Here is a 13311-nt window from a genome sequence, read left to right on the forward strand (position 1 = left end):
TGCTATATTTGAAACTTAACATTAGTAGTTACCTTTGCACTGAAACAAGCTATGAATTTCCCATCCTAAAAGAAAAATAAATCAAATTTATCCTGCTTGGAAGTATGGTAACACTACTCTATTCATGTACAGATCTTCCCCAAAAAATCTAAATTTGATCAATCAATGCCAGGGAGTGTTCACAGGAGTCAAAAATAAATAATTTTTAATCCAACTAGTAAAATACATGAATCTGTATTACATTTGGTTCTTGTAATCCTCTACACAGTAGAATTTAGGTTCAGTGCTGTCAGTTTAACACTGGCAGCTTGCTGAGAAGAGTAGAGAGCTGAGTAAGCAGAGTGATGACATGTTTTGTTATCAGCAGGCTAAGGGTGGGTGCTTAACTGCAGTACAGTAAAATAAGGTTATGGACCATGCTATGCTTAGCGACAGATGAGTTTGGATCACAAGACTAATCAAACAATGCCACATTTTTGGGAGATAAAACATATTACGTACAGTACATGTATTTTAGATGTGTCTTCAGTTGGTTTCCTGGCTTTCAGTGTTAAATTAGCTGAGTAAGTGTTGGACACTGGGCAAGTGAAGCAGAAATGTAAACCAAGCACTTCTATGGATACATAAACCACCTTTTCATTGCTATAGCTGTGCATGACATCCAGAGAAATCAAACATTTCTTATACAATGCATATATACTTGTATGATGTTTAGAGTCTTCTGTGCAACAAGGGCAACTGCAGCTTAATCTTTTCAGTCTGGTCACATTGGCCTAGTCTAAAATTACATTTTGCCATAACACAATTTGTGATCTTGTAATTTCAGACAACCAGGGAGAACATTTAATGTTCTTCACTATTTCCACATTACAGGTGCCTAAGGGCAATGAGCTTATGAATGCAGTATCCCTCAATCACAGCTGGACTCAAACACTGGCAAAGCTTGCAGTGACACCAATGAAATCATGAAAAAATCACAAACTACATTTATGAAAGCTGAATTCCTGGGAAATTGTAAATGTACCCCTACAGTGGGTTAAATGTTCGCTTTTGCTTAGGATATCATTAAAAAGATGTTTTACATACCATCACATGCTTTACTGCTGAAGGCATCTTGTCTCAGTGCGACCGTCTATTGGTGGCACAATGCCACCAATAGACAATGCTCTGTCTATTGGTGGCACCCTGGTGTCATCATGTACAATTCGGGACCAGCAGTTCTTTACTGCAAGTTAAGGCCAGCCCACAACCCAGAACAAGTGATAAGGATAAAGTAAAGTGGTTCTAAAGGCTAAAAGTTTTTTACCTTCATGCATTGGCTCCCGCTGTTGTCAATCACAGCCAATAAGCCAATGAGGAAGAAAGGGTCAGGACCAAGCTGTGGCTGTGTGTGTGTGAATGGACATGCAGAGCAGTGGCTCTGGAGTGAGCTTGCTTGGGTGCTCCCATAGCAAGCTGTTTGCTCTAGGTGCACGGACCAACGGAGGGAGACCCAAAAAGAGGAGGATCAAGGCCTCTCTGTGCAAAAACCACTGAACAGGGTAGGTGAGTATAACATGCTTGTTTGCTTTTTTAAAACTTGCCTTTAATATAAATTTAAACTTAAAGCGATTCTAAAGGTTAATTTTTTTTATTTTGGAAAATAACAAACATGTTATATTTACCTACTGTGTGCAGTGGTTTTGCACAGGGCAGCCCAGATCCTTCTCTTCTTGAGTCCCCTGCAGGCTTTCCTGGCTCCTCCCTTCTGTCTGGTGCCCCCACACCAAGCAGCTTGCTATGGGGGCACCCACTGCTCCGTGTGTCCATTCACATGAAGGTAAAAAACCTTGAGCCTTTACAACCACTCTAAGGTAAGTTAAACTGCATTTCTACTGTTCCCCTAGAGGCCTAGACAAAATGATCAATAAACCCTTGCAGACAAAATCTCTACATTACATTCCCATGGGACTTTTAAGACAATAGTATGTAAACCTTATAAATAAAATAAAATCCTTATCTTTATTTACACCATATTAAAAAGAAAACAGAATATCAAATAGCAGATGGAACATCATCCATATACAGAATGATGCAAAATACCCATGACACTACCCATACATCCCTAATAGGAGAATGATTACAATTTCTCCTAGTGCTTGACTTGTTTGCACCAATCCCCCAAACAGAATAAACCCAACTTATTTTGACTATTCTTCCTCAGGAGAAGAATGTGACATATTGTGACAGTATAAGGTTCTGTCACTGTATAACTGGTCAGCAAAAGGACACAGGCTTTGCACTTTTGCTGAGTGCAGGACTAGGGAGCAGATGTTCTGAATGGAGAAAAATGCTTTTGCAGCTTTCTCCAGGTTTTGGTAGTCCTGGATGGGGCTCCCTAGTTTGGAGATTCCATAGTGCTTTGGGCAGGATGGGATCTCCAACCCAGTGTCCGGGTTTTGTGGAGGAACAGCAGGGTGTGTGCCCAGGTGCACACAGCCCTTATATTGGAGGTTTAGGAATACCTCGGGGCTCTACCAAAGAGAGACAGAAGGTCTCCTACAGGAGACAGAGAGGCTGCAGGTGACAGCCGGAGTATGAATGTCTGCAAGAGACAGTTAACGGCCTAAGGACTAGGCCAGAGGAGCTGTGTGCATCCGAGTTAATGGCCTGAGGACTTAGCACGAGGGGTTGTGTGCGTCCGAGAAGCTCTTAGCTGTGTGCCTGAAAGAGCTGGTGGTCAGAAGGACCAGTATCTATAGCAACAGTGCTAATGAAGAGTAGCCAGGTGGGCTAGTATTTTCATTTGGACTGTGTGTATTTTACTGGAGAAGAACCCCTGCATGGGAAACCTTACATTGGAGTTTTGTTTTTTCCTTTCCTTTTAATAAAAGTGGGCTACCAAGCCCTGAAATATTGTTCCTGACTGGTGTGAACTCACTCGAAAACGCATCTACCACAGAGCTAAATATCCCCAAATATTACAATATCTATAATAAAATTAACACTTTTGATTACAGATGTGATGTTAAAATATTAGAAGCAATATACTTTATACTATAACATCACTTCTGTAATCAAAATTGTTAATTTTTTTTTATAGCTATGTTCACACCCTTCTATCCTGAGGAAGAATAGTCCAAACACGGATAGCTTCTCTAACCATTCCACCTAGCATCTGACATAGGCCAACTGCCTTGTAGAGGGCAGTGACACATAATTTGCACAGGAAGGGCTGAGGTGGCTTTGACAAATTGGCTGTAACTGATGCCTTCGTCTCGCCTTCTCTGTACTGTGCAAAAGGCAAGATGGTAGCTACACATGCGACAGACTGGTAGTTTATAACCTGAGTATTTCATATTATACATCAGTTTCTATAAATATTGATAATGTAAAGGGCTAAAGTACATTTCTTTAAATGTCTACAGTTAAGGGTTAAGGTTATAGTAAAAGACTGGAGCAAAGACTGAAAAAAAACGTGCAGATTAACAGTTGATTACATTGTTATTTAAAAAAAATGGGTCTATCGTATAGTACGTAAACTGATGGAGGCCCATGTCGCTGGAAATCTATTTGCAACCTTGCATAGTCTTATGAGTGTCAACAATTCTTTCTGAAGATTGTTCTTTAAATATAACCATCTTTATAATGAAGATGAACACTGATTAGATTGTAAACCACACAGAATAATAGGTGTGGTGGGTTCTCCCTAGAATTTCTCTTATTTGCATCCTTTTGCTCTATTAAATATACAATATGTTCACAAAATACATGCTGATCCTGCCATAATTCCATTGAGCTCCTGGTTTTCTGTATGCTCTGCCTGTGCTTCAATGGTATCAGTTAGCTGTGTTACCAGCTCTACTCAGTTCTCTTTGTGGACTGCAGGACACAGCATCATATAATATAGGGATGAAGATAAGGGGGTGTGTTCTGTAGTCCTAGCACTTTTCCTGTTATATGGCAACAACACATTTTTTCCATAGATACATAGAGTTACTCTTTAAAATTAAGGTTTTCATTGGTTTCTGAGGAGAACCATGACCATAGCACTCAGAGACAATTGTACTCCATATGCTCTGGGTGCTCACTAGAACCCAAGAAGCCTGTGTGGTAGCCTATGTGTGTCACGGGAAATACTTTATTTTATATTTACTGGGTTATGGCTGTAAGCTGACCTGTACTTCTGAATCAGCATCCACGTGTTGAACTTGGAACCACGTTTCCCTGTTGTTGTACTTCTGAAGATCTTCTTTCAATATTGCAACTTTGCCTAGGACAGAGACAAAAAAACATACAAGAATTATTTTTCAGTTCTTGCTAGGGAGATATGAGGGAGAAGAGTCAAAACAATAAACCTTTATTAACCCACATAGCACAATATAGGACTTTTCAAGAAGTGCATTAGCCCACATCAGCCATCTTGGTTTAATCAGAGAAAGACAAGAACAATTCTTCTAGGTTTGTGTTCGGTTACTGCACATACTGTGATCAACAAACGTCACCATCTTTGGTAGGCCTGGATGTGTGGAAATATGTATTTAAAGGTCTCTCTAATGATAAAATCAAAAGATCGGAAACCAATCTAATAAAGAGATCACAAAGTTCTAAGGTAGCTGGTTATTACAGGGGAAAAAAAGGACAGCGGACTCAAAACAATGGGCACTACACAGCATGAGCTTCGAAAGGAATTAGAATAGTGGTCTCAAAACTGCAGCCCAAGGGCTGGATGTGGCCTTTTACTTCATTTTATCTGGCCCTTGGGGTATTATTCGCTCACTGTCAGCAACAGTGGGGCATAGTTCCTGCCACTGACACCAACAATGGAGCACTATTCCTCCCACTGACACCAATGATGGGGCACTATTCCTCCCACTGACACCAATGATGGGGCACTATTCCTCCCACTGACACACACTGATCGGGCACTATTCCTACCGCTGATACCAATGATGGGGCACCATTCCTCTCACTGACACCAATGATGGGGCACCATTCCTCCCAATGATACCAATGATGGGGTACTATTCCTCCCACTGATACCAATGATGGGGCACTATTCTTCCCACTGATATCAATGATGGGGCGCTATTCCTCCCACTGATACCAATGATGGGACACTATTCTTCCCACTGACACCAATGATGGGGCACTATTCCTCCCACTGATACCAATGATGGGACACTATTCTTCCCACTGACAGCAATGATGGGGCACTATTCCTACCACTGACACCAATGATGGGGTACTATTCCTCCCACTGATTCCAATGATGGGGCACTATTCTTCCCACTGATATCAATGATGGGGTACTATTCCTCCCACTGATGCCAATGATGGGACACTATTCTTCCCACTGAAACCAATGATGGGGCACTATTCCTACCACTGACACCAATGATGGGGCACTATTCCTACCACTGACACCAATGAGGGGGTACAATTCCTCCCACTGATACCAATGATGGGGCACTATTCCTCCCACTGATACCAATGATGGGGCACTATTCCTACCACTGACACCAATGATGGGGTACTATTCCTCCCACTGACACCAATGATGGGTTACTAATCCTTCCACTGATATCAATGATGGGGCACTATTCCTCCCACTGATACCAATGATGAGACACTATTCTTCCCACTGATACCAATGATGGGGCACTATTCCTACCACTGACACCAATGATGGGGTACTATTCCTCCCACTGACACCAATGATTGGGCACTAATCCTCCCACTGATACCAATAGTGTGACACTATTCCTCCCACTACCACCAGTCATGGGGCATTTTTTACTGCCACTGACACCAGGACTATTTCTACTCCCGCTGACCACAGTCCGACCCCCCCTAAAGATTGAAGGACAGTAAACTGGCCCCTTGTTTAGAAGACCCCTGAATTAGAAGAATACAGGATGAAACTCCAGGAAGTGGGTGTAGCAACACTGTCCAATATTAAATGTGCGCTTTCTATGCTACTAGCATACTATATGATAGGCATGTTTACAGAGCAGCAAATGTTTGGTTTGCCATTCATTAGCTGTTGGTTTGCAAGATCACATTCATCACATACTAGTTGTTTAATAAGGAATCCAGGTAGTATTATATTATTAATACACTGACTGTATTCTGCATACAACCGTTCCCCCAATCCTTTTGCAGATGTAAGATTTGAATGGAAGACATGCAGTAGTCGCTTCTGCTTGCCCACAGACACACACTCCATGCACTGCAATCAATCATACATAATTTGGGCCCTCTACATTCAGATTCATGTTATAAATGCAAGGAGAATGCTAGTAAACAGCCTAGAATCACCTGCTTTTTATAAATATCCCTGTATATTTAAAGTATAACTAAAGGCAAAACTTTTTTTCAGTTATCAATACAGTTGAGAGCAGGGGCGGACTTACAACTCATGGGGCCCCCGGGCAATAAGGGATCATGGGGCCCCTGTGTCCTTGCCCACACTCAAAAAAGCCTATGAAAGGTACCAGGGGCTTCTCATGGGGCCCCCTACTGACCCCGGGCCCTCAGGCAGTGCCTGAGTTCCCCAATGGTCAGTCCACCCCTGGTTGAGAGAGATTAAAACACTTGTCAGTTTTTATTGCTGTCTGTGTCCTCGTTTGGGAGATTCACCCTCTCTATTTGTCCTGTTTACCATCACCACCAAGAATGAAAGTGAAATTTTTGGATTGTCACCAGAACAGTAATAGAGGAGATGTCCTGATGACACCCTAGGATTACCTCACTTTGGATGGATTTCCTTGCTGTTTTGGCTATGGGACAGGAAGTAAAGGGAAATCACCCCAAAAATAGCAACATAACAAAAATCAGGGCTTATAACCCTCCCTTCCTCTATCCAAAATGAAATAAAAAATGTTGTTTTTAGTTTTACTTTTGTTTTACTACATAAAACAAGAAATATAGCAGAAGGCAATCACTATATGCAAAGTGCAATAACCCATAGCAGATCAGTTGCACTACTTCACTGCCTCTTTTTAATGTTTAAAGTGTTACTAAACCCACATCAGTAAAATCAGTCTATATATGCAGTAAAACATGCTTGTTATACTCACTGTGAAACCTAGGGGGTTATCCTCCACATTGTGTAAAAAGGCTATTTGAGCCTGTCTTCTCTGATCCTCCCCTTCTTCCACAGTCCCCAATCCATCTGCTGATAGTACAGAGCCCTAGGAGTCACTCTGGACATGCTCAGTTTGGTGTGTATTGCTAGATTTTTCTTTTTGGGAGGGTGCATGTGATCGTCACAGGACCAATCAGCGCTGTCCAGAGAGAGGATCAGGGATCATGCAGCCTCATAGGACAGTCAGAGGAGAACAAAAACTCCTCCTACAAGCTTTAACCAGTACTCGGCTGGACACTGATAGAAGTCACAAGACTGCTCTAACTGCTGATGAGAAAAGGTATTTAGCAATTTATGTATTCTACAATAACTGCATTTCCTTGTTCTGTGTACTGTGGGAGACCAGACAGTGAATGCAGAGTCCTGGGATTAGTAACACTAACTCACACAAGTACAGAACTGCAGAGTACCCCCAGCAAGTCAGTGACCACAAGCCCATGTACTAAAATCCCAATGTTTCAGATTACAGTTTGCCAGCTAAGTTAGCTGTTCCAATTTATAACATCCAGTTAGAGCTGATTGTATGTAAAAACCATGTTGGGGAAAAAACAGTCATTTTGTCATTTTGTCATTTTGAAAAGAATGAAAACAAGAACTGAGTCTGGGGAACCTGGTACCATAGGAAGAGGAAAACATTAATAGAGGAGGTCATAACACCATTACCATAATAGAAAAGAAAAGCTAAAAATAAGAAAATAAATAAGTAGGCCAGAGTATGTAAAAAGATCATCGCTGGATCTTATTCTGTACCAGTTATGTATCATGGAAAGGATGATGGGAGACCTACTTGTTGTTTGCCTGCTTGAGCCGCTCCTACTGTGAACATTACGTTTCGGTAAATGCTACAATCTGACAGCACTATATTTGTCTTCAATGCCAGGAAATTATTTTTTAGCCCAGACAATTATGTTATTAAACACTTGTTTTCTCATTTATTTGGGCTTGCTATATTGAGAATCTCTATTCAGCTTATTGTATTATCGCCCAGCATTATCCTATTAAATGTATTACACAATGACTCCTAATTAGATTGATTAAAATTGTTATTTATATTCTTTTAAAGGAATAAGTCAAAAACTAAAGTGTCAGCTTCAGTTAATTGTGCTTGTTATCATTTTTCAGTTAAAAATTGATGTAATAGCAGTTAATATGTCTAAAATGAGGGATGGGAATTGTAAATCTTCTCAAAACAAAAAAGGAGACATTGCTGTATAGTGTGTAATACATGGCACATGACCTGCTTACACCTATATGACGTATAAAAGTCTGATTTAACCGAACTGCGTCAGTGTGCTGTTATGTCAATCCTATATCACTAATAAAGCTTTCATGAGGATTATGGAGTTGCCGGCTCTTCCTGCTTTTTGTAAAAGCCTGATGTTACAATAACGCTCACACAAGTAAACGCAAATACAACACAATGCCTATATTTTTTACCACAGTCTTGGAAACAAACTGGTCCTAAAACCTTAAGGTTTTTAACTTAATGCATTATTATTATTTATTACAGGTAATTTTATAGCGCCGTCAATTTACGCAGCGCTTTACATATATATTGTACATTCACATCAGTCCCTAACCCTCAAGGGGTGTACAATCTAAGGTCCCTAATGTACATTCATACATACACATACTAGGGCCAATTTAGACAGGAGCCAATTCACCTCCCAGCATGTCTTTGGAGTGTGGGAGGAAGCTGGAGTACCCGGAGGAAACCCACACAGGCACAGGGAGAACATGTAAACTCCAGGCATGTGGTGCCGTGGCTCGGATCTGCATTAAAGTAAAAAAACCTTCTGTGTGCAGGATCCCCTCCAACCCCCCTTATACCTACCTGAGCCTGATCTCGATACAGTGCAATGCACAAGAGCAGCAGCTCTCTTCACTTTCTCCCTCCTCATGGAGCAGACTCATAGTAGTGGGAGCCACTGGCTTCTACTGCTGTCAATCAAATCCTGTGACAAGGTAGCTGGGGGGGGAATCCAAGCCACTCTGTCTGTGTCTATGGATGCAGGCAGCAAGGCTCTGGATTGAGCATGCACAAGTGCACTCCTAGCAATCTGCTTGCTGTGGGGGTATTCAGCAGGGAATGCAAACCCATTCCACAGAGCAGGTGAGTATAAGATGTTCCTGTTCAACAGAAGTCAACTGTAAGATAGACTTCTGTCGCACAGGCTTGTTGGAAAATCTTTCTCAAACAGCTAACTGCAGCCACTGATCAGTGTGCTCTGACAGCAGAGTCAGAATACAAGGTTCCAATGGGGAAGATTCCTCTCTTCTCTTCATTTGTATGGATGTAGGAATCTGTTGATTTTTTATTCAGCCCAATAGCTGGAGGCAGTTGGGTACAGTCTTATTGATTTTGGTTTGGGATAAATACCATTGAAATAACTTTTATACTTATAGGCTACAATGCTGATGGAGCTTTTAGCTGTAAGCTCACCAAATGTCATATTGTTCAGCTTTAGGCTGCTTTTACACCTGACTACTCTGAAAATACAGGCAGAATTGCGTGTTTCTGCTTGTGGTTTCATGAACATAGCAAAACGCATGATGTGCTTGCTTTGCCATTATTTCTTAATGGCACCTCACAAGCAGTGTATTTTGCTGTGTTTTTCACGTAACAAAACACGCATTTCCAAATGTACCTGACTCGGTGCCAAAATTTGGTATATGAGCCTCTTTGGCACATTTGTTGTGCATAGGTCAGCCTATTCCAGTAAATGGACTGCAATATACGCAACACACAGAACTTAATGAAAAACATGCGGAAAACACAAGTGGCAATGTATGTTCTTGCTTGGCAAGTGTGAACAGCAGTGCCCTGATGTGATAGGGGGACTCTGATGTGGAACTCTGCAAAGGGGGTACTCTGATGTGATGGGGGGGACCACATGACTGACAGCTATGGAGGATCAAGCTTCCCACCAAAATAGCTATAGTCCATTTGAAACTGAAACTGAATATTGTACTTCAATATCCTATTATAAGCCAGGCACAAAATAAAACCAAGTAAGCTTTGTGAAATAACAAGCATTGTTCAAACTATTCCTGAACCACTGGAGTTGTCAACATGGTATTAGGAAGTTGCGAGGGCCTAATTTGAAAAGCAACCAAGCAATTGGGTTCTAATATAAGATCCAAATCATTCATTTTGTGCTTCACTGGGCAAACTAAATTGTGTAACACATTTGTCTGAAAATAATGAAACTGCTCACAGCGATTATTGCAAGCTGGGGCACAATATACATGTGCAGGGAGTGGGATAGCATTCGGTACAGCCGCCACCAGGAGTCCTGAACTGTTAGAGAGTGAAAAGAATAGGGCATCACAAAAAATGACAAGTGCTAAATAGGTTGGCCAGCAGATATCTGTACTAGGGTCGTTGGTTCGAATCCCAGCCACGGCACCTCCTGCCTGGAGTTTGCATGTTCTCCCTGTGCCTTGGGTTTCCTCCGGGTACTCCGGTTTCCTGCCACACTCCAAAAGACATGCTGTTAGGTTAATTGGATCCTGTCTAAATTGGCCATTGTCTATGAATGTGAGTTAGGAACCTTAGATTGTATGCCCCTTGAGGGTTAGGGACTGATGTGAATGTACAATATATATGTAAAGTGCTGCGTAAATTGACAGCGCTATATAAGTACCTGAAATAAATAAATACCTTACCAACATCCTGGCTCACTCATTTAAAAAATGCTATTTACCACGGCACAGACATTTTCAAGCAACAAAGATTTTAGCCCATATCCTACTTAATAAGAATGCAGTCCAGTTATTGTTCTTGTTAGTCCTCATGCACACTGGACATTTTTACAGCTGCTGTTTTTGGCTTTTGACATTCTTTTCTACAGCCAGTAAACCCCCCAGCAATGTTATCCTATGTGTCCATGCACACATAGACTGCAATCAGCGTTTTTTGGCAGGGATGTTTTTTGGCTGGGTAAAAAAACCCAGGACTAGGAGTTTATTAGCTGTAAAAATGCTCCAACGCTGAAAAACATGGTAAAACACAGTAAAATACCACAAACCAGAGTTTTTGGACCTTTTTTGACCCAAAAAATTGTAAAGAATGCAAACGTGTGAAAATGCCGCTAGACGTGGCAAAAACGCCGCTAAACGCAAATGCAAAAATGCTAAAAAAAATGATGAAAAACTCACGTTTTTAACATGACTCTACACAGCTAACGTTACCAGGGTTATCAAAACACCCAGTGTGCATGGAGCTTACTGTATCCTAAGAAGTACTTTGTGTGCAATCCAGACCAAATTATGAACAATATATTTAAACAGCATGAGCTTATACAAAGGTGATAATGCTGAAACACTGAAAGAATACTTTTTAGATGTTATGCACACTAGGCATTTAGCTGTGGCATTTTTCAGCCCCTCATGTACGAAGCTTACTTGGATATACTTCCCTTGTGGGTCACAGGGGTGCACTTACTTTTGCTCTCCTGTGACCCAGAATCAGCTGAATCAGAAGCCCACTATCAGCTCATATGGTGGAGCTGCTTCAGCTGCTTTGAAAAAATCCCAGCAATTTTGTTGGGATCCACAAAGCTGTGAAGCATCACCATAGACTTGAATGGGAGGCGTCGAAAGGCTTCAAACTTCTCTTGACTCAGCATGAGGCTTCAGTTTTGAAGCAATGCAATGCAAACACTTCATATTTTGATAATGTGAACAGCACTGTGTGCTGCCCATAGTATCATTTGCATAGGCATTACAGGAGAGTTAAAAATGCCCCTGAAATGCCTGCTTTCAATACCAGTGTGAACTAAGCCGTACATGCTTCTACCAGGGTTTACAAGCATTTCACTGTGTTTAGAGATTCTAATTGTACACTGGATGCACAGAATTCTATTTCTCTAAACACAGCATCAGGATAAGAGGGTTAAACAGGCTCTTAGCAGATAGTTCAGTAAACGTAAAATCCGTTTTATTTATCAGCAAACAGAAAAGTGACAGGCTTTGTCTTCAATATTAAATAATAATCCTCCTGCGTTTTTGGCGTTTTGCTTTATTCTACACTTGGAATAATTAGTGTTACACTATGGAGGATCTCTTTTCTTCTTTTATGGCTAATATGTGATCCATGTGAGTAAGTTGGCTGTATTGCGGTACCTATCTCTTGAAGGGGAACCTTTGCTGTTTGTGAGCCACCATTGATGGAGAGTGTCTCTGGAGAACGTGTATTAAGGAGTTATTACCCGTGAAGGATCCTGGTGTGATCTGAAAGGCGTATTGGCCCATTGGGTCGTGGTAAGGAGGCGAGGGGGCATTTTAGCCATTTAACGATTCACACCGGCTTGTGCACACATGCACTGTACCACCTGCATGTCCTGGAATATTGAAGCACCTCTTGCAGTTTTGCACTTTACTGGACATTCTTTTTATATATATATATTTCATATATTTTCACCATTTTGATGTATATTTCATTATACATTTTTTCACATGCAAATTGTTGAGATTTGTACAGTGGTTTTGATTATGTTTTTCATGTGTATATTGTCTTTTGGGGTTTAAGCACTTGTCACTTTATTTTAGGATTTATCCCGCATTTTGGCATACACTGTATTGCACTCGGTTTATGCTTATAATCCCCTTTTTTCTGGGATTGGGGGGTTTTATTTATTTATTATGCACCATATATTGGGTCCAAGTTCAGGACCAAGTTGTCATAGTCACAATTTTGTGGCACTACCAGTATGTCCTAGATCCCTGGAGGATCTGGTCACAATTTATTTATCATCTATCACTGTTGTGTTTTATATATTTGCTTATGAGTTTTTGTTGCATATCATAGTGCTACACCAATTTATTCATTATTTTGAGGCTTTGTCTTCAGATTCAGCTCAAGCAAGACATGTAAATCTTCCCATCAGTGCAACACAGTCATATGAATAACTTTCAGCGTTCCAGCCACAGCATCCAAAGTATTTTAAAGTCCCTGTAAGATCACCCAGCAGGTCAAAGTCAAGCTATGGAGACTTCCAGGCCGCATCCAGGTCTCCTCACTACAGACAGCAACACTGTCATCAACCTGCCTCTCTGACCAGCTGCCTAACAAACAGGCCTGAAGGGGAAGTACCGGCCCTCTTCAGTTAACCCTCTCTTAACCCTGCCCCAGGCTGACTCTCCACAACAACAACTTACCATACAAATGTATTAATTCT

At 41.2% G+C, this 13311-nt stretch overlaps 1 protein-coding gene across 2 annotated transcripts in view; it reads right to left on the bottom strand.

The window, feature by feature from the left end:
• RASA3 (RAS p21 protein activator 3) overlaps nucleotides 1-13311 on the bottom strand; it is a 288551-nt gene that overhangs the window by 129795 nt on the left and 145445 nt on the right. For both annotated transcript variants that reach the window (XM_089688122.1, XM_089688121.1), the window contains exon 4: nucleotides 4158-4252. In XM_089688122.1, coding sequence (XP_089544248.1) covers nucleotides 4158-4252 — 95 coding nt within the window. The remainder of the gene's footprint in view (nucleotides 1-4157; nucleotides 4253-13311) is intronic.

The sequence above is a fragment of the Staurois parvus genome, unplaced genomic scaffold (genome assembly GCF_062004578.1).
Source record: "Staurois parvus isolate SC_StPar_1 unplaced genomic scaffold, SC_StPar_1.0 ptg000446l, whole genome shotgun sequence".
NCBI lineage: Eukaryota > Metazoa > Chordata > Amphibia > Anura > Ranidae > Staurois > Staurois parvus.